The 25,384-nt window shown below is 41.6% G+C and overlaps 2 protein-coding genes across 2 annotated transcripts in view; one reads left to right on the top strand and one right to left on the bottom strand.

Moving 5' to 3' along the window:
• The window catches only part of DOCK1 (dedicator of cytokinesis 1), a 613,707-nt gene that overhangs the window by 249,725 nt on the left and 338,598 nt on the right, over positions 1-25,384 (bottom strand). The gene's annotated exons all lie outside the window — the stretch shown is intronic.
• The window catches only part of INSYN2A (inhibitory synaptic factor 2A), a 64,403-nt gene that overhangs the window by 8,078 nt on the left and 30,941 nt on the right, over positions 1-25,384 (top strand). Inside the window, exon 2 of the mRNA XM_077455511.1 lies at positions 13,209-14,385. Within this exon, the coding sequence (XP_077311637.1) occupies positions 13,214-14,385 (1,172 nt within the window). The 5' untranslated portion in view covers positions 13,209-13,213. The remainder of the gene's footprint in view (positions 1-13,208; positions 14,386-25,384) is intronic.

Raw genomic sequence — 25,384 nt, 5'->3', positions numbered from 1 at the left:
ACTAAAATAGCCTAGTTTCCAACCTTCAAATTTTATCCATGTACCAACTCCAAAAATGACAGAGGTACTAAAATAAAATGGATAAAAGATAAATGGCTAGGGGCAGGTACAGAATAACAGAGGTCAGGCATAGTTAAGGAAACTACTGTGATAAATATGTAGGTCTGCTGATACATATTTATCACACAGGGCTCCAGCCCCTGCGGGTACGACCTGTGCAGCGCGGGTATATATGACTCAGCATTCCACATACTGAGAATGTCGAGCTCACCCTACAAAAAACACTGACACGTCTGTACACTAATCCCTAACACTTCTTTACTCAGGGGGCCTGCAGCACTATGGTGTCGAGCTAAACCTAATTCTCAACCACAACACCATCTACAGCAATGCCCGAATAAGACTGGGCAGAGGGCAAGAGACCCAGAGTTTCAGTTTTACTATATTCTCACAAAGGATGGTAGACTTTATTAAAATAAGGGAGAAGAGTGAAAAGTGACTCTAGTGCCCATGGCAGCCAATCAAAATGATAGCTGACGCTTTCTGCTTTGAACAAAATATGTCATTTCCCATTTACAGAAAAAAACAAAATTCAAAAAAAGACTGAATGATAATTCAAATTGATTTAATATTGAAACCACCAAAAACGTCCCATTCCATTTTTTTTATGCTATTTGGGGAACATTTTTAATAAGTTCGGAATGTGACAACTTTTGAAAACTGTGTGCCGTACAAACCCCCTTCAGTCATTTCCTATCGTACTCCATTCTACCTTATTAAAGCGGGATTAAACCCAAAAACAAGCATTAAATTGTGGCTCACCAAGTCTTAGATGTGGCTGCTATGTTTTTATTTTTTAGGCTTTTTTTATTTTCATCTGGTGATCTAGTTAGTATTATTTTTCAACTTATTTTAAGACCAAGCTGTTCAGTAGCAGTAGAGGGTTGGCACAAACCTTTTGCCACTGACAAGGATGCTTACAATGGTCAGCTTTATTTATTCATGTAAAACTTTTATTGCAAAAAGGACAAAAAAAATGCTCGCTGTATCTGCTTATAAAATGTTAGGTGGAGTTCAGTTTCAGTTTGTTAAGGTGGTTTTAAACCCAAAAGCAAACATTATATTGCATGTTACCAATTTTTAGATTTGATGCCTGTGTGGTTTTTTTTGTTTTTTAGGTTTTCATTCCTTTATTTTCACCTGGTGATCTGGCCAGTAAGTCTGTTTTTCAACAGTACAAACTCTCCAGCAGAATGCATCAGTTACAGGAATGAGACAAAACATTGCCAGAGGTGCGCTTAGAATGATCAGCTTCTATGCAACTCCTCTACCCCAAAATGAAAAAGCGGTTTGTTGCAACCGAATATAAAGTGTTAGCTGGAGTCCATCTTCAATTTGTTAGTGTATCTTAATCTGCTAGTACATTTAAAAATCCCCTTCCCCCAGGCTGACAATTAATTCTGCTGTCCAAAGGTGCCTTCTGTGGTCATTCATCCAGAGTGGGGGCACCCCAATACAGGTGGTATGTTACTGGCCAGATCACCAGGTGAAAACAGAGGGGGAAAAAAAAGCCTAATAAAGAAAACAAATAGAGTCACAAATCTAAGAAATGGTAGGTTCCAATATATTGCATTTTTGGATATGATTTAATGATGATTTAATAAGTTCAGAATATGACAACCTTTAAAAACGTGTGCCCTACATACCCGCTTTCATCCCATCTTCCTCCATTCTACCTTACTAAAGCAGAACTTTATCCAAAGGGGAAAGTTACGCTGTTCCCCTTCCTCCCCACCTCCTCAGTCTTATTTGGCACCTAATTTTCTGGGAGGGAAGAGTACCTGGTTTTGACATATACTCACTTCCACTTGATCGCCTATGCAATTTGGGAAGAAGTTTGCCTACAAGCCCCCCCCCCCCCCCGGCAGTTCTCTGGGACATGTCACAGGTCCGAGAAAACTGTAGGACCATTTACAAAGCACAGCACTCCTTGCATATACGCAGCGGGCAGTCAGCTTCCTACAGGTAAGGTGCCGGCACCGGGTACCAAACACAAGTTTAGTAACTGCCCAGGTGAGGACAGTGCTGGATAATGGGACAGGTAAGTGGCTGTATTAAGAGTCAACAGCTATAATTTTTATAGCTGCTGACTTAATTTTACCCTGTAACTTGTTGGCATGGTTGGTTGGTAGGGGGAACAGTGTCTACCTGACGATTCATTTTGTTAGTCCATGCAAATATTTAAAAGCATCCACCAGACCTAAAAACAATCCTGTGAGGAGCAACTTTGACTTTTTTTTTATGTAATCATGTGTAGGACGACAGATCTGCTTCATATGGTTGTAAGAGTTTGAAAAATAAAAGATTATTCTAATTTACTGCATTCAAAAAAAAAAAAAAAAACAGGATGCTCTTTTTGCATCTTTTCCCCCCATCCAGACCATGCAACCATGTCACACTGAAAGAAAGGCCATGCAGATTCCCATCTCTGTGTATATTGTAATCAGCGCTATGGAGACACCATATTTTTTATCACAGAAAATTATGATTTTGTTTTTTTTTTTATTGACAATTTTAGAGATAATTGCTTTGTAAAATAGGTCCATTACAACTGTAACGTTTATTTTACAAATTTAGGGCACATGTAGGCAGCCATTTAAAAGGTTGTTTGAGGCGTCATCCACCTGCTGCTAATGGAGATCACTGAACCCTACCATAAGTAGTTCCACTGTGCACATGTGCATTTCACTTTTCTGCAAAGCATCTCAAGCAGACCTACTGAGGTTATCTGCACTGTGCTCAGTAAAGCCAACCAATGCAGGCAGCCTCTTAATGGAAACTCGTAGCGTAAGAAAGATATGTTGGCTGCCATGAAAGACTTGCTGACTGTTCTTCTGGTTCTGTGCCGATCATGCTCATGCTGGAACAAGCTTACATATCAAGAATGCAGTGAGGTCATCAAATTGGCATGATAGCCAGGCAGCAAATGGCTTAAAGGGGGGGAGGGGGGGTCAATAATGACAGCTAATTTTTTTTGAGGTTCTTTTAAAGTATATCTAATGTTTAAATAGATAATATTAAAAAAAAACTGTATTCCATTTATTTTTTTTACCATCTCCATGCCATCTGTCTCCAAAGTAAGAGAAATTCATTCTTTGACATCTGTTACCAGAATAAAAGTCAAATATTACCCACACTACCAAAAAAATTGTAACCGTTCCCTATTGCTCAAGGACTCAATTGAAAGGTGCAGCACAATAAATAAAATCTTACCACTTATACTGTATAACAAACCTAAAACAATATCAATTGTGTCAACACATTTGGCAGATTGACATTGTTTTTGGTTTGGTTTGTTTGTGCAGCACCTTCAATGGAGTGTCACCAGAACAAGTTCCCCCATTGGAAAACTCGCCCACAGTTTAGATTTTTCTGCACTTTCATTCTCAGGGACAATGGTCCTCTGGACAAACAGAGAGGGAGAATCTCCCTACATTAAATTATAACGAATTGCAAAACTTGGAGATGAACAAGAACACCTGTCATGTTTTTATTGCTGTATGTGCCCCTCTTAGGGAGATTCATCCTCTCCATTTGTCCTGTTTACCATTTCATTAAAAGTAAAAGAACATCCCAAATTTTGGGTTGTCCCCAGAAAAGTAATAGAGGGGAAATCTTCCAATGGGGACACTAGTTTTGGTGACCTGGTCCCCAAGAAATTCCCTTACTTTGAAGGAATTTTCTCTCACTTCCTGTTTTGGTTATGGGACAGGAAGTGAAGGGAAATCTCCTGAATGGGACAAACATGGCAAAAAAATAAAAATCTGCCTGGGATTACAACTCTCCCTTACGCTGTCAAAAAATGAAAAAAAAAATATATTTTGCCTATAGCTCTACTCCAAGTACATCATATGCAGCCATGTGCCTGGCCCTTTTGGTCTTGTGTATCATTTCTATTTCCTTTGCACAATGCAAACCAATGAGCAGAACCCCATGACTCCTGGTATGGCATGTATTTTACACAATGCATGTATTTTTAAAGAACTTTAGGTACCATATATATCAAAGCCCTAAAACGACCCACTATAATTTTAGGGGGCACCCTCTTCCCTGAAAATAAAATATGGTTTCTGGAGTCAAGAAATTTTCTGTAGTCACCATGCTTGGTAACACATTTAAATCATCATGAATTGGATAATTGTTTTTTTTTTTTATTAATAATACATGTTTGCACGCGTTTACAGGACTTTATTGCTGTTTTGGCCAGAGAATTTTTAAGTTTCCCCACTAAAAGTACTAGAAATAATGACAGCACCAAATAATTTAAAGCCCAATACCCTATAGAAAAGATTACAGCCTGAAGCCATAAGCCACTTTATTTTGGTTCTACATGATGCACACAAGCACTGAAAGCTTGGCTGTGAAAAAAAGGCATTTGGCTCCATTATAGCCTTCTGTTCTGGATGTCATGGGGCACTTGACACGTATGACGAGTGTGCCGAGTACCCAAGTCTAAGCCCTGTATCAATGGGCTCTTTTGTCATTTGCTTTTTTTTATACTTGCCAATTGCTCCATCTCTGTTTTTGATGGCAAGACCCCATGTATCAATTAATACTGGAATTACTACCTGGGCAGTGGATATATGCATACATTTGACACATGCGGCTAATGTAGCATGGACACTTTGCCTGTGAAGGGAGATGTATAAAATGAAAAGCCAATGAAGGACTGAGCACTTGGACTCTGACAAATATGTGAATGCTTTAATTTACTAATAGTAATGAGATATTACCTTTAGAAATAGTCCACAGGAATGTTTATACTTAAAGCTTTAACAAAACAAAAAAAAAAACAATCAGAATAGCCATGTTCGTCCTGCATAAAAGTGATAAAAAGCGAGCCTCGCTTATCAGGAGTCTCTGCACATGATTTAACGATTATCTCGCTTTTAGCGTCACCTGTAAACTGTATACAGCCTCCCATTAATCTGGCTGTTTGATAAGAGATTTTCTACTGTGCTGTCATTCAACACAGCTTACTCCTCTCCAAGCCCTCCAAATACCAGGCAAACAGTTCACTGAACAGATAAACATGGAGAAAGCAATGTGAGACCCATTTTCTATTCACAGCTCAGTACTCCATCACCACAGTGATACTATTCAATACATTCTAAAGGAAGGACATAGGTTTTATAGGAGAACATGAAAGCACGCTAGGCTGTCAGCTGTATAAGACGAAGGGGGATTGCTCTGTGACTGCAGGAGATGTTTGGGATCGTTTCTATACGTACAGCGTAGTCAACTGCACTAAATAGATGGGATCTGTGCTCCACGTCAATGGTTTCAGTTTCACTATTGGACAAACAAAATGCTTTCTGGCCAAAATGATTTCTGGGGCACCTGCAACTCTGTTGTGGTAGAACCCAGGAGTACCATCTTGTGCACGGAAAATATAATTCAAACTTACTGAATGCATATACACTTAACAGCAGAGAGGAAAGTGCTAGAATGTTTATAATTTAAGGATATAATTATAATTTTACCATTCATGAAAATAAGTAGATTAACATGACATATCATCCTTTAGTAATACCAGCTAAACCTACTTATGTCACCTTCTAGACAAGAACTTTTCAACTTTACCGCAGAGGAACCCCTAAAATAATTTTCAGGCCTCAGGGGACCCATTCTTGAAGCAACTATCGGTGGTCAATGGCAAAAAATGCCCTTTGTATTGGTGGTCAGTAGGAAGACTGCAACCCTTACAGTGGTGGCTAGAAAACGACCCTTACAGACAGTTTAAAAAAGATAACTGGTGTCATGCTGCCGGATTTGCCAAGTGGTGCAGGTCCTGAAACCATGCAGGCACCATCAAATGAAAGGTCAATTAGTCACAGCTCAGGCAACCCCCTGGAGGAACGCTAGCTGCGAATGGCTGCTCTTGACATCCAAGACTCTGTAAAATTCCAGAAGACAGTCTCGTTGCTTAGCTCACTTGGAGAAAGATAACCCAGAGGGGACGATTTACTGAAGCCAAATGGACTGTGCAAGTACAATCACTCCAGAGCTTAATAAATGAGGGGAATCTCTGCTAACTTACATCATCCAATCACGTGCAAGAAAAATGCTTTTTTATTATTATTATTTCCTTGCATGTGATTGGGCATTCCTTGTCAAGTGAAGCTTTATTAAGCTCTGGAGTAACCATTTATTTGCTGTTAGTAAATCAACCCAGAGCCTCCTAGAGTCTCTCATGCTTGTTCTTACATAAACTATACTTTTCCCATGTCCACACATTCTTGTTCATTAACTCTCTACAAGAGGAGAGGAGCTGAGGGAAACATGACCATGGTCACCTGTAGCCTGACGCAGTGTTCATAAACTCACCAACTGTGATCAGCTTCAGATTTAATCTCAACAGGCTGGGCCTCACACATGTGCGGTGCGCTCCATTTTCACAGCTAATTGACAAAGTAGTTGTGTGACGTTCAGGTCAGTTCTTGATTAGGATCAGGTTTACATCAGTATCAGGTCAGGATTTTATCCTGTTCACGACTGAACAACATGTGTGATCATACCGCACAGCGCAGAAAACAGGACTCTTTTTCGATTCGCACTGAATCCCATCTCCAGCTGCACTGTACATATGTGAACAGGCACAATAGAAAGCACATGTGGTTCAAAACGCACCCAATTCACATGTGTGTAAACCTAGCCTTAAAGCAAAGTTCCACCCAAAAGTGGAACTTGTGCTTATCCGAACGGGTACCTTTTTCTGACAGGTACCTTTTCACCACTTTCGGAGATGGTGCTTTCCCTAAGAAGGTCCCCCTCCTCCTTCCGCCGTCGGGTCAATTAGAAAAAGCAATGCGCTTCGCACATGCACAGTAGGGAACTGTCTGTGAAGCAGAAAGGCTTCACTGCCAGTTTACCTTACCAGGAATGGTGGCGGCAGCACCTGACAACCGATGCGGAAATCATGTAAGTGTCCCAATATTAAAAGTCAGCAGCTACAGTATTTGTAAGGGGGCGGAACACCTTTTTAAGGTACCGTATATGAATGTTTATAAATTAAAATATCACATATGCAGATTATATGCCTTGTTTAACACAGATGCACAAGACATTTTATTGTTTATTGTTGTCTTCTCTCGATAGCAGTTTAAAGGTGTGGCTGTTCCCATGTGCATATATACAGCTACATACCATAGCTCCCAAATGTCCCTCATTAAGAAACAAATCCTTCTGTCTCTCTATCCTCTTCAATTGTCTCACTTTTTGTGTTCGCCACAGGCGATCTTTAGTCCAGCCTTATAGTATTGCATTCGTTTTAATGAAGGCAATATATAGAAAAAGTGATGGTGAACTAGGCAAAACGTAATCACGTGTACTGTACCAACTTTCTGAAAAGAGAAAAGGGGCACCATCTACCACAAAGCATGTAGGCAAAAGACACTCCTCCAATAATGCAAGCTTAGAAGATTGCACGAAACGATGATTGCTTAAACCCATGATTTACTTATTACATAAATAAGCTGTGCTTACAGCTAGCTCATAGCTCCCCTCTCTAAAGCCTCCTGCTGGGCAATCTCAAGAACAGACTCCTACACACCAAGGAAGTCTCTTTCCCTGGACTGTTCCCACGCACCTCATTACAAATGCATGACAACAAATCCCGTGTGAGCAAACCTGTAGGATTAGACCACTTTCCCTAAAAGCCTGCAGCAAAAGGAAAAATAGGAAAAGGACTGAACAGCTATCACTACTAACAAAAGGCTTAAATGTCAAATGTCATTAGTAGGAACTGTCAATATTTTTAATACAGCCACCAATCACATTCATCCTGGCCTTAAAAATGGCAACTGGGATCTAAAAGTTTGCATCGAATCGATGGCTATAGTGAACGAAGAGCAGTTCTACTAACAAAGTTCACAGTGTTTTAATTAAACCCGGTGAGGTGTCTGAATTTCCTGGCTGGTCTTAGAGGATTAGTGGGTAACATTAGAAGTATTACATAGCTCACTCACCTTTTAGATAAAGTTAACAGTATTACAAGATAGAAATGCGGAGAGTTTCCTCTAGCACTGTGAGCTGGCTATTTATAATTGGATTTGCTTACACTGGAAAAGAGACCAGTAAGTGCGGATTTGATTGTGTTATACAAATTCATGCTAGGTCAATACGAAACAGTCTCAAGAGACCCGTTCATCGTTAGGACTCTGCAGAGTCCGCAAGGTCAACCTGTGCTACTGAAAAAGCAGAAATGCTTCCTCTTTGCATATTCAAAGTATTTTTTTTTTTACACCAAAGTTATGAAGTGTTTGCTTTTGGAAGTGAATGTTTAATCCATGCAGGAATCCTTTCTTCCCCTCTGGCAGCATCGCCAACTCTGTTCATCTGCATCAAAGGGAAGGGATGGTGTATTTTCATTGAGTACACATTCCAATTTATTACAGAGTGTTTACATGAGACATTTCCATGTCATTTTCACCTTTTCACTTGTTTGCCATATTTTCATGAGGGCATTTAATTAATTTACTGGCAGTAGTTCCCTTGATTGTAGCTACCTATCAGACTGTTCAATTACCATCTTGCATAAGCCATTCAATTGTAAGGTTTGCAATGTGAGGACAATGGCAGAATTATACTAAGTGTATTAATAGGCAAAAAAATATCAAAATGATGTGTGTGTCATAGCGCCATGCAGTGGTCGCCAAACTGTCGCCCGGGGGCCAGATGTGGCCCTTTGCTTGGCTTTATAAGGCCCTTGGAACACTTTCTCCCACTGACACCACCAACAATGGGGCATAATTCCTAGCACTCATACCAACAATAGGGCGCTATTCCTCCCATTGACATCAACAATGGGGCATAATTCTCGTCACTGATAACATTCCTCCAAACCGAAATCAATGATTTGGTACTATTCCTCCACTGACACCAACAATGAGGCAACTATTCCTCCCACTGACACCAATAATGGGGCAAGTATTCCTCCCACTGACACCAATGATGGGGCATTTTTTATTCCCATTGATGCTGGGGCATTTTCTATTCCCACTGGCCACAGTCCAGCCCCCTGAATTTCTGAAGGACGGTAAACTGGCCCGTTGTATAGAAAGTTTGGAGACCCGTTTTAACATGTTCAATTGTGCTCATTAAATTACACAGACATATAGTTATTTAAAGTTTTTGTTGATCCTGCCAGCAAACTGCATCCCAACCATTTTCTGTAGATAAGTGACATTTTCTAGTGTGCACACCTTTTCTGAAGCACTCCACAATTATGCTACAAGTGCTACTTTAGTACATCAATTTTTTTAAAAAACTTTCATTGAGTTAAAGCACAGTTGTGCAGCACTGCTAGTCAAGAAGTAGACAGTAGCCTGCAAAGGTAATGAATACAGTGGTGGGGGGGGGAGTATTTGATCCCCTGCTTTTTTTTTTACGTTTGCCCACTGACAGACAAATGATCAGTCTATAATTTTAATGGTAGGTTTATTTTAACAGTGAGAGACAGAATAAGAAAAATATCCAGAAGAACTTCTTTTAAAAAGTTATCAATTGACTTGCATTTTAATGAGTGAAATAAGTATTTGAGCCCCTATCAGCAAGATTTTTGGCTCGCAGGTGTCTTCTATACAGGTAACAATCTGAGATTAGGAGCACTCTCTTAAAGGGAGTGCTCCTAATCTCTGCTTGTTACCTGCATAAAAGACACCTGCCCACAAAAGCAATCAGATTCCAATATCTCTAGCATTGCAAAGACCTGTCCAAGGATGTCAGGGACAAGATTGTAGACCTACACAATGCTGGAATGGACTACAAGCCCATCACCAAGCAGCTTATTGAGAGGGTGACAACTGTTGTGGTCAGAAAAAAATCAAGCTCTTTGGCCTCAGCTCACCGTGTTTGGAAGAGGAAGAATGCTGCCTATGGCCTTAAGAACACCATCCCCACTGTCAAAACATGGTGGTATAAACATTATCCTTTGGGGGTGTGTATTCTGTGTTTTGTGGGTGAGAACCTCCTTCCCTCAGCCAGGGCATTGAAAATGGGTCGTAGATATGGGTATTCCAGGATGACAATGGCCCAAAACACACAGCACGGGCAACAAAGGAGTGGCTCAAGAAGAAGCACATTGAGGTCCTGGAGTGGCCCAGCCAGTCTCCAGACCTTAATCCCATAGAAAATACGTGGAGGGAGTTGGAGGTTCAAGTTACCAAACGTCAGCCTCAAAACCTTAATGACTTAATGATCTGGAAAGAAGAGTGGGACAAAATCGCTCCTGAGATGTGTGCAAACCTGGTGGCCAACTACAAGAAACAGCTGACCTCTGTGATTGCCATCAAGGGTTTTGCCACCAAGTACTAAGTCAAGATTTGCGAAGGGGTCAAATACTTTTTTCACTCATTAAAATGCAAATCAATTAATAACTTTTTTGAAATGTGTTTTTCTGGATATTTTTGTTACTCTATCACTGGTAATATAAACCTACCATTAAAATTACAGACTCATCATTTCTCTGTCAGTGGGTAAACATAGAAAATCAGCAGGGGAGCAAATACTCTTTTTCCCCTTAATGTATATATGGCTTTTAATTTGTGTTTCTTCCATTTGTGAATAAACAGTTGTCACCCTCTCACCAAGCTGCTTGGCGATGGGCTTGTAGCCCATTCCAGCCTTTGTGTAGGTCTACAATCTTGTCCCTGACATCCTTGGATATGTCTTTGCAATGGTGGAGATATTGGAATCTGATTGATTGCTTTTGTGGACAGGTGTCTTTTATGCAGGTAACAAGCTGAGATTAAAAGCACTCCCTTTAAGAGAGTGCTCCTAATCTCAGCTCGTTACCTGTATAGAAGACACCTGGGAGCCAAAAATCTTGCAGATTGATACCCCGAATCTCAACCAGAAGAGAGGGGAAGGTGAACTCAGAAGCTTTGTCCGATAATAAAATAGGCCACATTCTTTACCTTCGAACACTTAAGACATAAGTGACTACCTTATCAGTAACAGGTTTCCCAGTGTCCGAGTCCAATGTTCAGTTGCAGTAATAAACGCAAAAAGGTTCAAATTGGCTTTAGACATAGAAACGTTGCAGAGGTTCTAAAACCAACTACTGCATTAAAGTGATTGTAAAGTCTGAAGGTTTTTCACCTTACTGCATTGCATGCACTAAGGTGAAAAACCTTCTTTGTTGCAGCTGCCCCCAAGACCCACCCCTTTTCTTACCTGAGCCCAAACTGATCAAGCAATGTGCACGAGCCCAGCGGCTCCAGTCGCTGTCTCACTCCTCCACAGGAGCCATTTGCTCCCGCTGCTATCAAATCCAGTGGCATGGGAGCAGGGGCCAAGTCCCGCTGTTTGTGTCAATGGGCGCAGTAGTGGGACTCAGGAGCGAGCCTGCATGGGTGCCCCCAGGGAAAGCGGTTTTCCTTGGGGGCACCCCGATGAAGGGAAGGAGCCAGAAACGCTGTCGGGGCACCCCATAAGAGGAGGATCAGGGCTGCACTGTGCAAAACTTTTGCACAGAGCGGGTAGGTATAACAGGTTTGTTTGTTTTTTATTAAAAAAATTAATAAAAATAAAAAATGAACCTTTACAATCCCTTTTGAGGTGGATGTAAAACCCTATTCATGAAATTTGAGCTGCGTTCTCCGTCAACTGTGATAAAACCAGCCAGAATTTTGTGTCAGGGTGGGTGCTATAAATAGATTAGCAGAGAGCTTGCCTATTCAGAGCACAGCTCTGCATTGTTTCTAACTTTTTCTGCCTATGTGGAGAGGGGGTGTGTGCCTTTCCTCCAATCAGCTGTCTCACAGTGTATGGCAAGAATCCACACCCACAGGTGATTTAGGAAGAGAAAATTCGAACAGGATGTGCACTTTCTAAATGGTGTATAAAACTGAGGACAGCAGATATACATGTAAAACTTATGTAGAGAGATTTGTTTAATCTCTGTGCATCATCTGAGGCGGTTCACTTCACTGGGTATACCAGAGGGTTTACATACACTTTAAGGTAACAAAAAGTCTGGCTTTTCCACCTTTAATGTGACCTATAAACTGTGCAACTCAATTGAAAAACAAACCAAAATATTTTTTTTGGGGGGGGGGGGGGGGGGGGGTAAAAAAATAAAATAATGTGGTTGCATAAGTGTGTACACCCTCTTATAACTGGGGATGTAGCTGTGTTCAGAATTAAGCAATCACATTCAAGTCCGTACACACCTGCCATAATTTAAAGTGCCTCTGATTAACCCCCCCCCCCCCCCCCCCAAAAAAAAAAGTCAGTACACACCTGCCATCATAAAGAGTACCTCTGATTAACCCTAAAAAAAATAAAAATAAGTTCAACTGTTCTATAGTAGGTCTTTCCTGACATTTTCTTAGTCACATCCTACAGCAAAAGCCATGGTCCGCAGAGAGCTTCCAAAGCATCAGAAGGATCTCATTGTTAAAAGGGGCATCAGTCAGGAGAAGGGTACAAAAGAATTTCGAAGGCATTAAATATACCATGGAACAGAGTGAAGACAGTCATCATCAAGTGTAGACAATACGGCTTGACATTTTTTTTTTTTACATCACAGAAACCTGACATTTTAACAGTGGTGTGTAGACTTTTTTTATCCACTGTAAGTCCTCTCTCAATCCAGTGCTGTGCCAGTCTGCAGCGGCACCGTCTGTGTTCCTCTCCTCACAGGACACAGAGACAGCATACTGTGAGGAGGGGAGGAGCACGCCACACTGTGCAGCTTGCTATGGGGACACACACAGAAAAGGTGACACAGAGTGATAACAGGGAACCCTAGAAGAGGAGTGGTTTGGAGCCTGTGTATGTATTGCACAGAGCAAGTATAATATGCTTATTGTTTTACCAAGCTTCCTAAAGCTTCTCAGCTTTCATCTATATGGCTTAGCTAAGTCAGAGGTACCTACTGAAAAGCATAAGAACGATGAAGTTAGGCTGCATTGAGCACAAGAAACGTAGCAGTTGTAGCATCAAAGCTGCTAGGTAGTGCTATTCAAAGGGCTGTTTGGTGGGGATTCCAAACAAGGAGACAATACGGAAACATTAGGGAGGTACAATGAAGTGTTTCTCTCTCGGAGAGACTGCAAAACCTGATTTCACAGGAAAACCTTGACTAAATGTAACATTAAATTATGTAATCCTATATTTACTGATTACTCTGTGTTTTCATACAGGAATCATGGTGAGCAAGGAGGGGGAGAAATGTGTGCTGACATCCTCAGAAAGTGAAGCTGAACCAGCTGTTTCCTTAGCCTTAGAAATGAAATATGCATTGGACCCCAACCGGCAGATCAAGAAGAGGAATAAAGCCCTTCAAGTAAGGTTTAAAGATATTTGCGAGGCTCAGAATGAGCAGAGGGATAAACAGCTTTCCACAGTGCCACAGAGTGAGAAGGAAGGCAAGTCTCTTTCTTATAAAGCTTACCGGAAGTACATGACAGTGCCTGCCCGACGGTCTATACCCAACGTTACCAAGAGCACAGGGGTTCAGACTTCACCAGACCTGAAAAAGCGATATCAGACTTTTCCACTGGACCGCAAAAAAGGAAACCTGTTGAAAAATGCCTCGGGAGCGGATACAATGAAGGGCCAGAACAATGGATTCGTAATAGAGGTCAAGGATACAAAAGATAACAAAAGCTCAGGGGAGTCCAACCAATGCCGCAGGGTCAGTGAAAGAGTGGTCGCTGATCTTATGGTGCATTCTAGTGAAAACATGGATGTTGTCCCATCAAGCAATTGCTCAGATGCATGTGGAAGCACTGATTTGCACAGCTGTACTAAAGAATCCCCTCCTCTTCAAAACCCAGCAATCTCCACTTTGGAACAGGCCATCTGCCATTTGCATGAACCCACCAAACACAACAAAAGGCCATTGGGGAACACGCAGTCCCACCACCCGCCACATGTTAAGGTGCTTCTAAAAGAAGAAGCCACCATCCACTCCCCTACACTTAACCCAAATTTAACAGACCCAGAAGACTTGAGTGACACGGAGCGGACAGCCTGTCCGCTGACGGATGCAGAAGACAAAAGAACTAGTCATCTTAATGGCTTGCAAGGCCAAGATGTAAACCCTAAGGCCTGCACGGCGCAGTCACAGTGTCAAACGACGGAATGTAATGAGCAGGCCCTGCAGATAAAGGTTTTACCCACGGATAAAAATCAGCCTTGTCAGTCGACGGTTGCTTTGAGTGATGAATGCCAACAAATCGTGCCTCACACAGACGTGACAGACTTAAAAGCACAGCTTCAAACCATGGAAACCCTGATCAGCTCTAGTCAGGAAACAATTAAAGTGCTTTTGGGTGTGATTCAGGAGCTGGAGAAGGGAGAAGCTCACCGAGAGGGGTAAGTGATATAAATGACTCAACGGTCACTTAAGCTGCATAATGATGTATAGTGATGTATTGCTGTTATTATAATGTGACACATTTCTACATGAGCTGGAAGAAGGCCATGTATTATCAGTGTTTATGGACCTAAAGGAAACATATCACACCAAAAAAACATAGTAGTGTAAATCTCTAATCGCAAAGGGGAAGGGGTGTTGGTGGTGTCAGATAGCTGAAACCTAGAGATTCATTTGAGATTGTCATGCTGAGTGTGGCAATTTGGAACTCTGATTGGTACTCCAGAGATACATTGCTCACAATGTAAAGGTATGTGCCAGCACCATATCCCTTTTATTTGTGTCACATTACTTGTAGTGTAGGGTACTTCCTAAAGCAAACCTATCATACATGGAGGCTGCCATTGCGGAGCACCCCTTATAATACTAGCTGCTTGTCAAGCTGAATCTCTTACTCCAATGTTTTGAATCACTGACAGGGAACATGTATGCAAGTAAAGGACTTCTGTCATTCTACAGATTTCCTAATCTACACCGCTGAATGGAGAGAGCAACTCGAAATACTGACAGGTGCCAAAACTGCCGATTGTCTACTGCTAATTGCTTAGAAATGAAAGCATGTAATAGTGAATTCTATATTGTCTGTCTCTGTTTATTTTGCAACACTGCGAACCAGTCTCCCATTTGACGGATAAATCTTAAAGGATCACTAAACCTAAAATGCAGACCTGCCAATAAAATCCATAACCGATGCATGCAGAAATGTCCCCCTTAACCATCACACAGAAAGTAATATTGTACCATTAGGCAACATGGCTGTGTGGTAAAAACCTGGCTGGAAAATTACAGGGTCCATGCACACTGGCTTAAAACCATGCTGCTTCTGTAGGCGTTTTGCCTGTAGAAGCAGCTCAATGTTATTGTATGTGTTTGTGCACATTAGGACGATTAGATGCATACTTTAAGCTCAGTGTTTAGAGGCAGGAAAAAAAAGCCCTTCTAGTTTGTGTTTTTGATTGCTTTCTGGCAGAAAAAACAAAACAAACAAAAAATGATAATCGCTCCTAAGCTCTCAAACTTCTGTACAAAAATGCTCTATATGATCATTTTTTTTCTGCCAAGGGCACTGCCATTTTTGTATGCAGTGTGCATGGAGCCTTAGCAATTCTTTATTGAATTACCGGATAGGAGGTCATCATATACAGTCCCTTCCAAGCAGCCTAATTTCTTATTATGTTCTGATAATTCCCCCACATTTTACACATCTATTCATAAATTATATTAAAATAGATCCTCAGCCAAACATCTCCTTAAAGTGGGAAAGGGTTGGAACCTTTTTTTTGGATTTTGTCTTCCAGTGAGGACACAAGTTCTGGTGATAACTGTCGAAAAGTGTGATTTCTCCATAATTTGAGGGCATTTCCCATCACCTCCAGTTGGGTCGCCAGGACAGGAACTGAGGGGAAATTCCCTTTAACTGGGAATAGACAGCCGAAAGAAAAACAAAACAAAAAAAAAAGAGGTTTTCTGACCATTATCCCAGTTTACTATAAAAATTGGGTCAGTATGACAGCCAGGCAACAAGGGTTTTCAGAAAGTGAGGTTAGAAATCTTTTTAGTACTTATATAGGTTTCCTTTAAGATGCTTTCAATAGCTGGCAGGACTGAAAAGTCGTTAAAGCAGAAACTAAACCCACCTATCCTTTACGGCTAATGAAGCTGCCTTCGTAGCTTAGGTTGACACTGTAGCGGGTCTGGGAATGTGTGTAAATCACACATATTCCTCCGACCTGCAAGGAAGACATGCATTTTAGCAGATACATGGGGGTGCCATTAACGCTTAAAAGCACCCCCACGCATGGGAAAATGCAGCACGTTTCCAGATGCGCAAAACTCAAAAATTCCCCTCACTTAAGATTCTCTTCTGGTTGTATCTCTGGAAGTAGAGAAATTTTGCCAAATGGAAACAGACAGGGGAAAATAAATAAATTAAAAAAAATCAGCCAGGGCTCTTTTCTCTCTAACCAAATCTAAAATTAAAACAATTGACTATGCATACACGTTAACCATTATACAACTTGTTACAAATGATATGCAAGATGAACAATTCATATATACACACACACACACACACACACACACACACACACACGTGTGTATCTGTGTAAGCCAGCTAAGAACATTAACAGAATGTGGCCACGGTGTTTATTATATTGCTTTGTGACCATGAACATTGGAATTCCCTGCGTTATGTGACAGTGGTTTATGTAAAACTGTGCTTTGGAACATAGCACGCTACAGCAGCAATCTTATATACGAAATCATTAAATATTTAAGACACAGAAGAAATGTTAATCCCTAAAGCTATGCAGTTTTTATTCAATGTTGCCTAGGCGGTTGTCAATACCGTTAATGTGGCCTCTTACAGAGATTTCCTAGCTACATCATTTAAGGGAGTCTGGTCATTTACAACCCAATATTTGCAGGCATCGCACATTTCCAAGCCTTGCTCGAGGTGATCAAGTCGTTTAGAGGTTAACACTCACATGATAACGAGTCCTTTCTATCATAGAAATGCTTGCATTCACATTGCCAACATAGTGGCAAATCTGTAACAGTATGCCAATCCTCCCAGTTTTCTGAGAATTAGTATGGCACTGGTCTGTTAGGCCTGGCCAAGTGCTGTTGATGCAAAGAGAAAAAGCTGTGTGTGTGTGTGGGGGACAAAGCCAGATGCTGTCAGTATTGCTTATCCCAGGGGAAAGGGACACAAGCAATGGGGCCAGGATTTCTAAACAGGAATAAACCATAAAAGCAATTGACAAGATCATTAATCAATCCCAAAATGGCCAGATCAGTGGATAGTCATATTAGGTTAAAGGTTAGACAGACAAATAGGTTGACAGCAATCCAGCAAGTGGCAGATTTACTCCGGCTTGCTGTTTGCCAAGGTATCAAGGTCCAAGTAATCCAGGAGTAGGCAACCTCGGCCCTCCAGATGTGGTTAAACTACAAGTCCCATGAGACATTGCAAGACCCTGACAATCACAGGCATGACGGGATTTGTAGTTTCATCACAGCTGGGGGGCGAGGTTGCCTACCCCTGAAATAATCTATAAGGGGCATTTCCTATAGATAGTATCAAATAAATATAATTTTGTTATAAAATAAACAAATCTGTTACTATACATCTCCTGTGATTAGACGAGGGTTATCTGTAGGAAAACATTAAAGAGGAAGTAAACCTTCTCTTTAAAAAAAAAAAAAAAAAAACACCCTGCAGGACAAAGGCATAATGAGCTAGTATGCATAGCATACTAGCCCATTATGAATTACTTACCCGAGATCGAAGCCCCCAAAGAGACCCTCGTTCACCTCCTCCGTCACTGACATGTTGACTCGGCGTGTTTTCTGGGTATCTCTGCTCCGGCGCTGTGACTGGCCGGAGCAGCAATGACGTCACTCCCGTGCATGCGTGCTGGTGCCGTCACTAACAGCATGTTCGCCGTTAGAAACGGCACGCTCAGTACGCCTGCGCCCGATGTCTATGGCGCATGCGCCGTAGACATTGGTGCTGCCATTTCTGCAAATATCTCCTAAACCTTTTATGTTTGGGAGATATTTCTTGCACCTACAGGTAAGCCTTAATCTTAAACTGTTATTACATGCATTTTGCCCTTGGGGGACCATGCTCTCTCATACTACAGTATCTATAAAGGGAGCTATGGATGCCAACCAAGCTAGACTTCAAATATGGCTGCCTCTCTTCAATAGGTTTGGGGTTGGTGGGATTAGTGGTTAAAAAAAAAAAAAAAAAAAAAAAAAAGGAAAGAACATGGTTTGTGATTTCAGTGCGGCTCAAGGGAAGTGACAGGGACATTGAATTTCTGACAGGTCCAACAGATAATTATATTTGCTAAATTTTCTTATCCTAAAAAAACTAAGAAGAAAAAAACAAAACAAACAACTAAGCACTGGTAAACTGAAATATAATAAATTTTCATTCTTGGGATTAGATGTTTATGGGGCATGTTCACACCAGATGCGTTGGAGCTATGCTGTTAGCCACTTCCGCTGCAGCCCCAATGCACAGACAAGGCAAAGGGTCTTGTTTTCAAAGGTGTCAGTTCATATAGACAAACATGAACCACTTCAATGCAAAAACATTGCAGTGACTAGTAGAACTGTATTGATTTATCACTCGTGACATTTCAATACAGTTTAAAAGAAAAAAAGTAAACCGTGTGATATGCTGGGACCAGTGCATCGGCATTATGTCTCCCAGCGCTTGTGTGAGACGCACTGCTCGCTGGTGGGGACAAGCCCTTAAAGAACAAGAAAAAGTGCATGGTAAAAAGGCAGCAATCACCAAAGGGTAACCTCGTTTTCTATATCAAAACAAAGCAGCATACCTACATGCTTAGTAATTAAGATGGGGCAAGGTGTACTAAAACACAAGAAGCAGACTTTGTAATTGCACTTTGCAGATATTATATATTTGGACCATAAGCATTAGCAGGAAAAAAAAAAAAAAAGATAACAGAGCTTCCTCAAAATATGAAAGCAAAACGAGCGAGAAAAGAAATGCTAGCTCCAACACTGACAGCTATAGATTCTTATACGGGTAATTTGTATAATGAATCCTACTAATCATGACATATTTTAACAACACTGTAAATTAGGGTGGTCTGTTTATAAAACTGTGTGAATAATGTTGCCTGAAAACACTCACGCATATGTGAAAACTCCTCTAGCGGAATAAACGCCAAGGCAGATAATCCATGATTCTAATAACAGTTGAAAACAATGTAGAAATAAGCCACATGAACTGTATAGAAAGAAAGAACAGAAAATGGCCAAAATCTATGATTAAAAAATCTTTCCGCGTGACTAGTTACTGCTCAGTCACATGGCCTCTCTTCATCATTATAGCCTGAAAGTACAAGTGAAATCTGCCTCAAATTACCCCACCAGGTTCAAAACAGCACTACAAATTATACTTTGGGAGACAGAGTGCTAAAATGTGATTGGTTGCTCCGAGAGATTAAAGGCTTGATTTTAATGATCAAGAGTTTGTACAGCCAAAACTTTTGGTTCAAACCCAAATTAGGGCTCACTTGCTGCAACTTTAACACACATTAAAACGCCTACCACTTCAAAGTGCTTTTATGACGTGTTTTTGATGTTTCTGTGAAGCTTTTGAAGCTTTAATGAAGCTGGGCAATTGCTCTGTGTGTATTGGTTTTCTATTTGTTTTAAAGGAAATCAGTAGAACCATGGCTCAGTAATACCCCCAATTCAGTAAAATCCCCAGCTCATTGGTACCCCCTAATTCAGCAGATCCCCAAGCTCATTAGTAGCTTTGTTCAGCAGATGCCTGGCTCGGTAGTACCTCCAGCTCTTTTGATGCCCCACTCAGTAGTATCCCCAGCTCCGCTGATATCCCGCTCAGCAGTAACCATCAGCTCTGTTGATCTCCCACTCATTTGCAAACTCCAACTCTGCTCACCCTCCTCTCATTAGTAACCCCCAACTATGCTCACCCTCCACTCATTTGTAACCCTCAACTCTGCTCATCCTCCACTCATTTGTAACCCTCAACTCTGCTCATCCTCCACTCATTTGTAACCCCCAGCTCTGCTGATCCCCCCCAACTCATAAATAACTCCCAGCTCTGCTAATCCAATTGTTTGCTGATCCTCCTCTCTCTCCAGTCCTTGATAACCTCCCGCTATATCGCTCCCATGCTGCACACCACATTTGACATCTGCTAGTTTCTCTCGCCCTGGTCCCCCCAGCTCTGCTGATTCTTTGCCACTCAGTCCTTTCTCTCGACAGTCCCTGCTAACCTCCCACTGTATTGCTCCCGTGCTGCTCACCATGTGTGACATTTTCTAGCTTCTGCCGTTTTAGTCCCCCAACTCAGCTGAGCATCTACCACTCAGTCCCATCTCTCTGGTCCCCCCATCTTCTGCCTATGGCTTTCACGCGCTGCGCACCACATGTGCCATCTGCCAGTTGCTCCACTCCGGTCCAGACCCCTCTTACCTTTCTGCTGCTACACATAAAAGACACTCCCAGAATATACAAACATGAACCAGAAGTGACTACTGATGTTTTTTCTGGTTCGTTTGTTGGTTTCCCAGTGCACCCTGGGATATCTCATACCTCCAAAGCAAAGTTAACTCTGAATAAATGCGCCTCAAATCCGGCAAGTGAATTAGAATTGTGATAGACTTCTTTGGAGGCTTTGGAGATGCCTTGAAGCACCAAGAAAGACATTAATAATAGTATAATTTTTTTTTAAATCAAGCAAAGCAAATGCAACATGTAAACAGGACAGTAAAGTAACCATTTTATTTAGTGAGGAGTTTTGACTGGCATTCAGCATGCTTAATAATGTGTGTCAAATGCCATATTTTGATGCAAGTGTAAATGATCCCTAAGGCTGCATTCACACCTGAGTGTAGCGATTTACTGTCATCTTTGAGCGTTTATAGAAGAGTATTACAAGCGTTTTACAGCTTCAGGTGTTGTTTAGCCAATAGAAAGCACTAGGGGGAGGAGAGGGGGAGAAACTAGGGGTGGAGAGCTGCATGATTGAGCAGAAAACACACGACAAAATGCTCATAAAACCCTCAAATCAGGTGTTTCTATTGATGTCTATGGGGCCAAAAAATAAGCTCATGTACTTTTCTGAGTGAAAGGAGTTTTGCTTCAGGCAACAGAACACCCATGTGTGAACAAGGGACATTGAAATGAATGGGATTTGTCTTGTTGAACGTTTTAGAGCTGCAAACTTCAAGCAGAAAATCACTGAGGTGTGAAGAGGGACTTAGGCCCCTTTCACACGGACGATCCATTCAAGTCCGCCTGTCAGTTTTTCAGGCGGACCTGAACGGATGTTCCATAGAGGTCTATGGAGCGTCAGATGTCAGCGGTGACAAGTCTGCTGACATCTGACCCGCTCCGATCCCAAAAAGTGTGACGGAGGAAAAAGCTATTTTTCCATCCGTCATCGGATCGGGTGACGACGGACCGCAGGGGAGGGGAGAGCGGCGCTGTAACAGGTCTGTCCCTGTGCAGTGTGCAGAGACAGACCTGTCATCTTCCTGCTCAGCGGAGATCGCTCCGGTGATCCCCGCTGAGCAAGCAGATATCCACCGGGCTGATCAGCACTGATCCGCCCCGTGTGAAAGGACCCTTAGAGAATATTTTTTGAAGTCTTGTCCTGCTTGTAAGATTTTCTGTGCACTTCTGGTCTTAGAGGCATAACAGGAAGTGAGAGGAAATCTCAAAGGGAGGCGCTGTTGTCATCAGAACATTTGCCCCATAGAAAGATTTCTTCACATTTTTTGTGTAGTTTTTGTCTTGGTGACAAGAGTTGCCTTTTACATCCCAAAATGTACTTCTGTCTTAACATACGCAGCACAATGAGGAGATAAGATGTACTGTATATAGGTTTAAAGGAGTACTCCACATTTCAAAATAAAAGGGGAGTGGGAATAGGACCCAAGGTGTCCTTGGCTTCAATGAAGGAAAAGGAACAAAACTGCGGTTTAACCCGATTTAACTTTATTAGAACAATTAGTAGAAAAAAAAAAAAAAAAAAAAGTAAAACAAACAATAGGGAATTGAATGTGCAATTTCCTATTGTTTATACTTTCCTTTCAATTATTATATCAGGTTAAACTGCAGTTTGTTCCTTTTCCTTTTATTTTTGACTACTTCTCCTGTTATGATGAGGAATACCACCCTATGAGGTGAGCCGGTAACCTGTTACCTGAATTGACCAACAATACTGGTGATCAGGACCCCGCCCATTGCGTTTTTTACTACAATTAGTACTCCACATTTGCATAGGTTTAGTGTGTTGCCTTTGCCATTAATGCAGGAATTTTGACTGGGCTTTAAGTTTCTGTTATGACCAGATCTCTTCTCTCATGAAATACACTCATTGTTCTATAGTTGGCATTTTCTGAAATCTAACTTGAGTGGCGTAAATCTGATTTTGCACTCAGTTTTAACCTCCAGAGATCACTGTGACAAAACTAGGTGCAGCTATTAGGAAGCGAGATATAATGCGAAGCTGCCCTACAGAGCAGGATATTTTTCATTTATTTTACTATGAAGGTGACCCAAATACGTTCATCTGCATAGTAAAAATGAGGAAGGGTTTGTAGTTTACCTATAAATAGAATAATAAAAGGACATTATACCTAAAGATAGCGATCAGAGCTTGCATTTCCATTGCAAGATATTGTAGATGGGAAGGCGATTTGTAGAATCGCATGTCAAAATCTGACATGCAGGCAGGAGTGGGTGCAGAGATCCATGGGCCCACTACTGCTCTCTCTCTAGATTTTGACATGCGGTAGCGGCCGTACAGTCCAGACACTGCATGTGCATTCATTTCTGTTGGCTGCCCACTCTCAGCTCCAACGTGGATTCACATGCAGCAGACAGCGGCTCAAATCAGAAGACGGGTCTGACCGCCCCTCTGAATGAGCCCCAACTGCACAGAACAAGCCATGAAAGTACCTCTTTGATTAAATTTGTTTTACGGATATAAAGACACACTAAACTTGCTGTCTTACATTAAAATGCTAAGCCATATTAGAATATAGATTTACATAAATATTATGAGAAGAGGTTTAAAGTTTTAATGCATTTTTTCAGTCTACTGTGAAAATCAAATAAAGAAGTAATAACAGCAACAATTTGCATTAGCTACCTTCAGCAAATGGAAGCTTAAAAGGGGTTGTAAAGTCAGAAGCTTTTTATCTTAATGCATTCTATGCATTAAGATAAAAAGTGTTCTGTGTGCAGCAGCTGCCCCAGCAACCCCAAATACTTACCTGAGCCCCATCTCTGTACAGCGATGTCCACGAGTGTCTTGGCCGTCTGAGACTCTCCCTCCTAATTGGCTGAGACACAGCAGTGGTGCCATTGGCTCCCGCTGCAATCAAGGTCAGTCAGCCAATCAGGAGAGAGAGGGGGTGGGGCTGGGCCGCAGCTCCATGGCTGAATGGACCATACCAAGCTGCTTGCTGTGGGGGCAGTTGACCGGAGGGAGGGGCCAGGAGCACAGAAGAGGGGAATCAGGGCTGCTCTGTGTAAACTCACATCACAGAAGAGGCGAGTGTAACATGTTTTTTTTAATTTATTTTCTTATTAATAAAAATAACAAACTAGACTTTATAATTCCATTTAAAGTGGTTTTAAACCCAAAACTAGCCAGTTTACGGTCCTTCAGATTTTAGGGAGGCTGGACTGTGCATTAGGAGTAAACAGGGCCCAATCTTTGGTATTAGGGGGAGAAATAGAAGGTGTCAGTGGGAGGAATAGCGTCCCATTGTTAATATCATGGCAAAAAATAGTGCCTCATTGTTGGTGTCAGTGGCAGGAATTATGCCCCATAGTTTGTGTCAGTGCCTCAATGGCTGTATAAAGACAAGAAAAATAGCCACGTCCAGCCCCAGCGCTACAGTTTGGAGATCATTGCTCTACATCAGGGGTCCCCAAACGATGGCCCTCCAGTTGATCAGGAACTACAATTCCCATCATGCCTAGTCATTTCTCTGAATGTCAGTTTTATAATGCCTCATGGGACGTGTAGTTCCACAATAGCTGGAGGGCCGTAATTTGGAGTGAAAAACGAGAGAAAACGAATGCAAACACCACATCTAATGTTTGGTAATCTTTAATATATTACATTTTTGGCTTGGGGTTCAATACCGTTTTAAAGAGGAATTAAACTCAGATTTTTTTTTCTTCCCTGTAAAGCAAAAGCATAATGTGCTAGTATGCATCGCATACTAGCACATTATGTGACACTTAACTGAAAACGCACCCAGTGTCCCCGCTGGAGGCCACATCCATTTTTGCATGTCTTCCTTCTGGGGTGCAGACTCCGGCTTGACTGGCCAAAGTCGCGTGACGTCACACGTGGGAGCCGCCGGTCACTGCACAAGTCACAGGCGGCTGTTCCTTTAGAGCGCATGGCCGATGACATAATCGGCGCAGTATACAGTAAATATCTCCTTAATGGCACATGTTTAGGAGATATTTACAGTACCTATAGATAAGCCTTATTCTAAGCTTACCTATTGGTACAAAGTATACAGGAAGGTTTACTCCCTCTTTAACTGTGACAGGGAAAGCAGCGTCATCTTCCTAGCTGTGCTGTCTCGCAGAGGAATGAAAAGAGCATTCCAAATCTTTTGGAAGATTCTTATGGGTGGATTTCAGCTGTTTATCAGTTTATCAGGAGCTGGAGCTTTCATTTTCTTATAAGTAGATCTAAACCCACTCAATAAAATCTCATAAAAGCTTTAACATGGAAATGGAAATGTCAAGGGTAAGAAGGAGCTCAGGCGTGTTTGCATACGCCACATGCTGAGCCCGCCAGGAAGTTGACACAGCGCTGCGCTAATCACAGGCAGTCAGACATTGCTTGATCTCTGCAGCCGCGCATCAGCTGTTTTAAAGCGTCTTAAAACTGCAGCTTTCTTTAAAAATACTACCTGGTGATCCTGCCATGAAGATCCTACTCTGGCACTTCCTGTTATTGGGCGAAAACAGACAGTTTGGGAGGCCTGTATCCAACTGTAACAAGACGTACCTGAACAAGGATCTTCATGACAAGTTCACAGGTTCTTCAGCATTTGCATGAGATTATATGAGCTTGTATTTAGCAGAAACAACATTATTAGAACAGGCTGAACTTGATCATGATATATTATGAACATTTTCAGTATTACTGAAGAACGATTGGTTTACTCAGGGTCTCCTTGCAGTAAAGAATTACAACATGCGCACATACAACTGCAGCAATTATTGAAGCTAGATTAAGGAGAAAAATATATCTGTGCATTTCCCTTCTATATCAGGCTCAGTAGCGGCATAATCCCCTGGAGAAAATCAGAGCCTTGCTGCCAGGTTTAGCCGATAATGCATGTGATTAGAATTCTCAGCTTTGTATTCTATACAAAGATG

This window comes from Lithobates pipiens, unplaced genomic scaffold (assembly GCF_037356315.1).
Source record: "Lithobates pipiens isolate NorthernLeopardFrog02 unplaced genomic scaffold, aLitPip1_a1.2 Scaffold_25, whole genome shotgun sequence".
NCBI lineage: Eukaryota > Metazoa > Chordata > Amphibia > Anura > Ranidae > Lithobates > Lithobates pipiens.
This window is presented reverse-complemented; position numbering and strand designations above follow the sequence as displayed.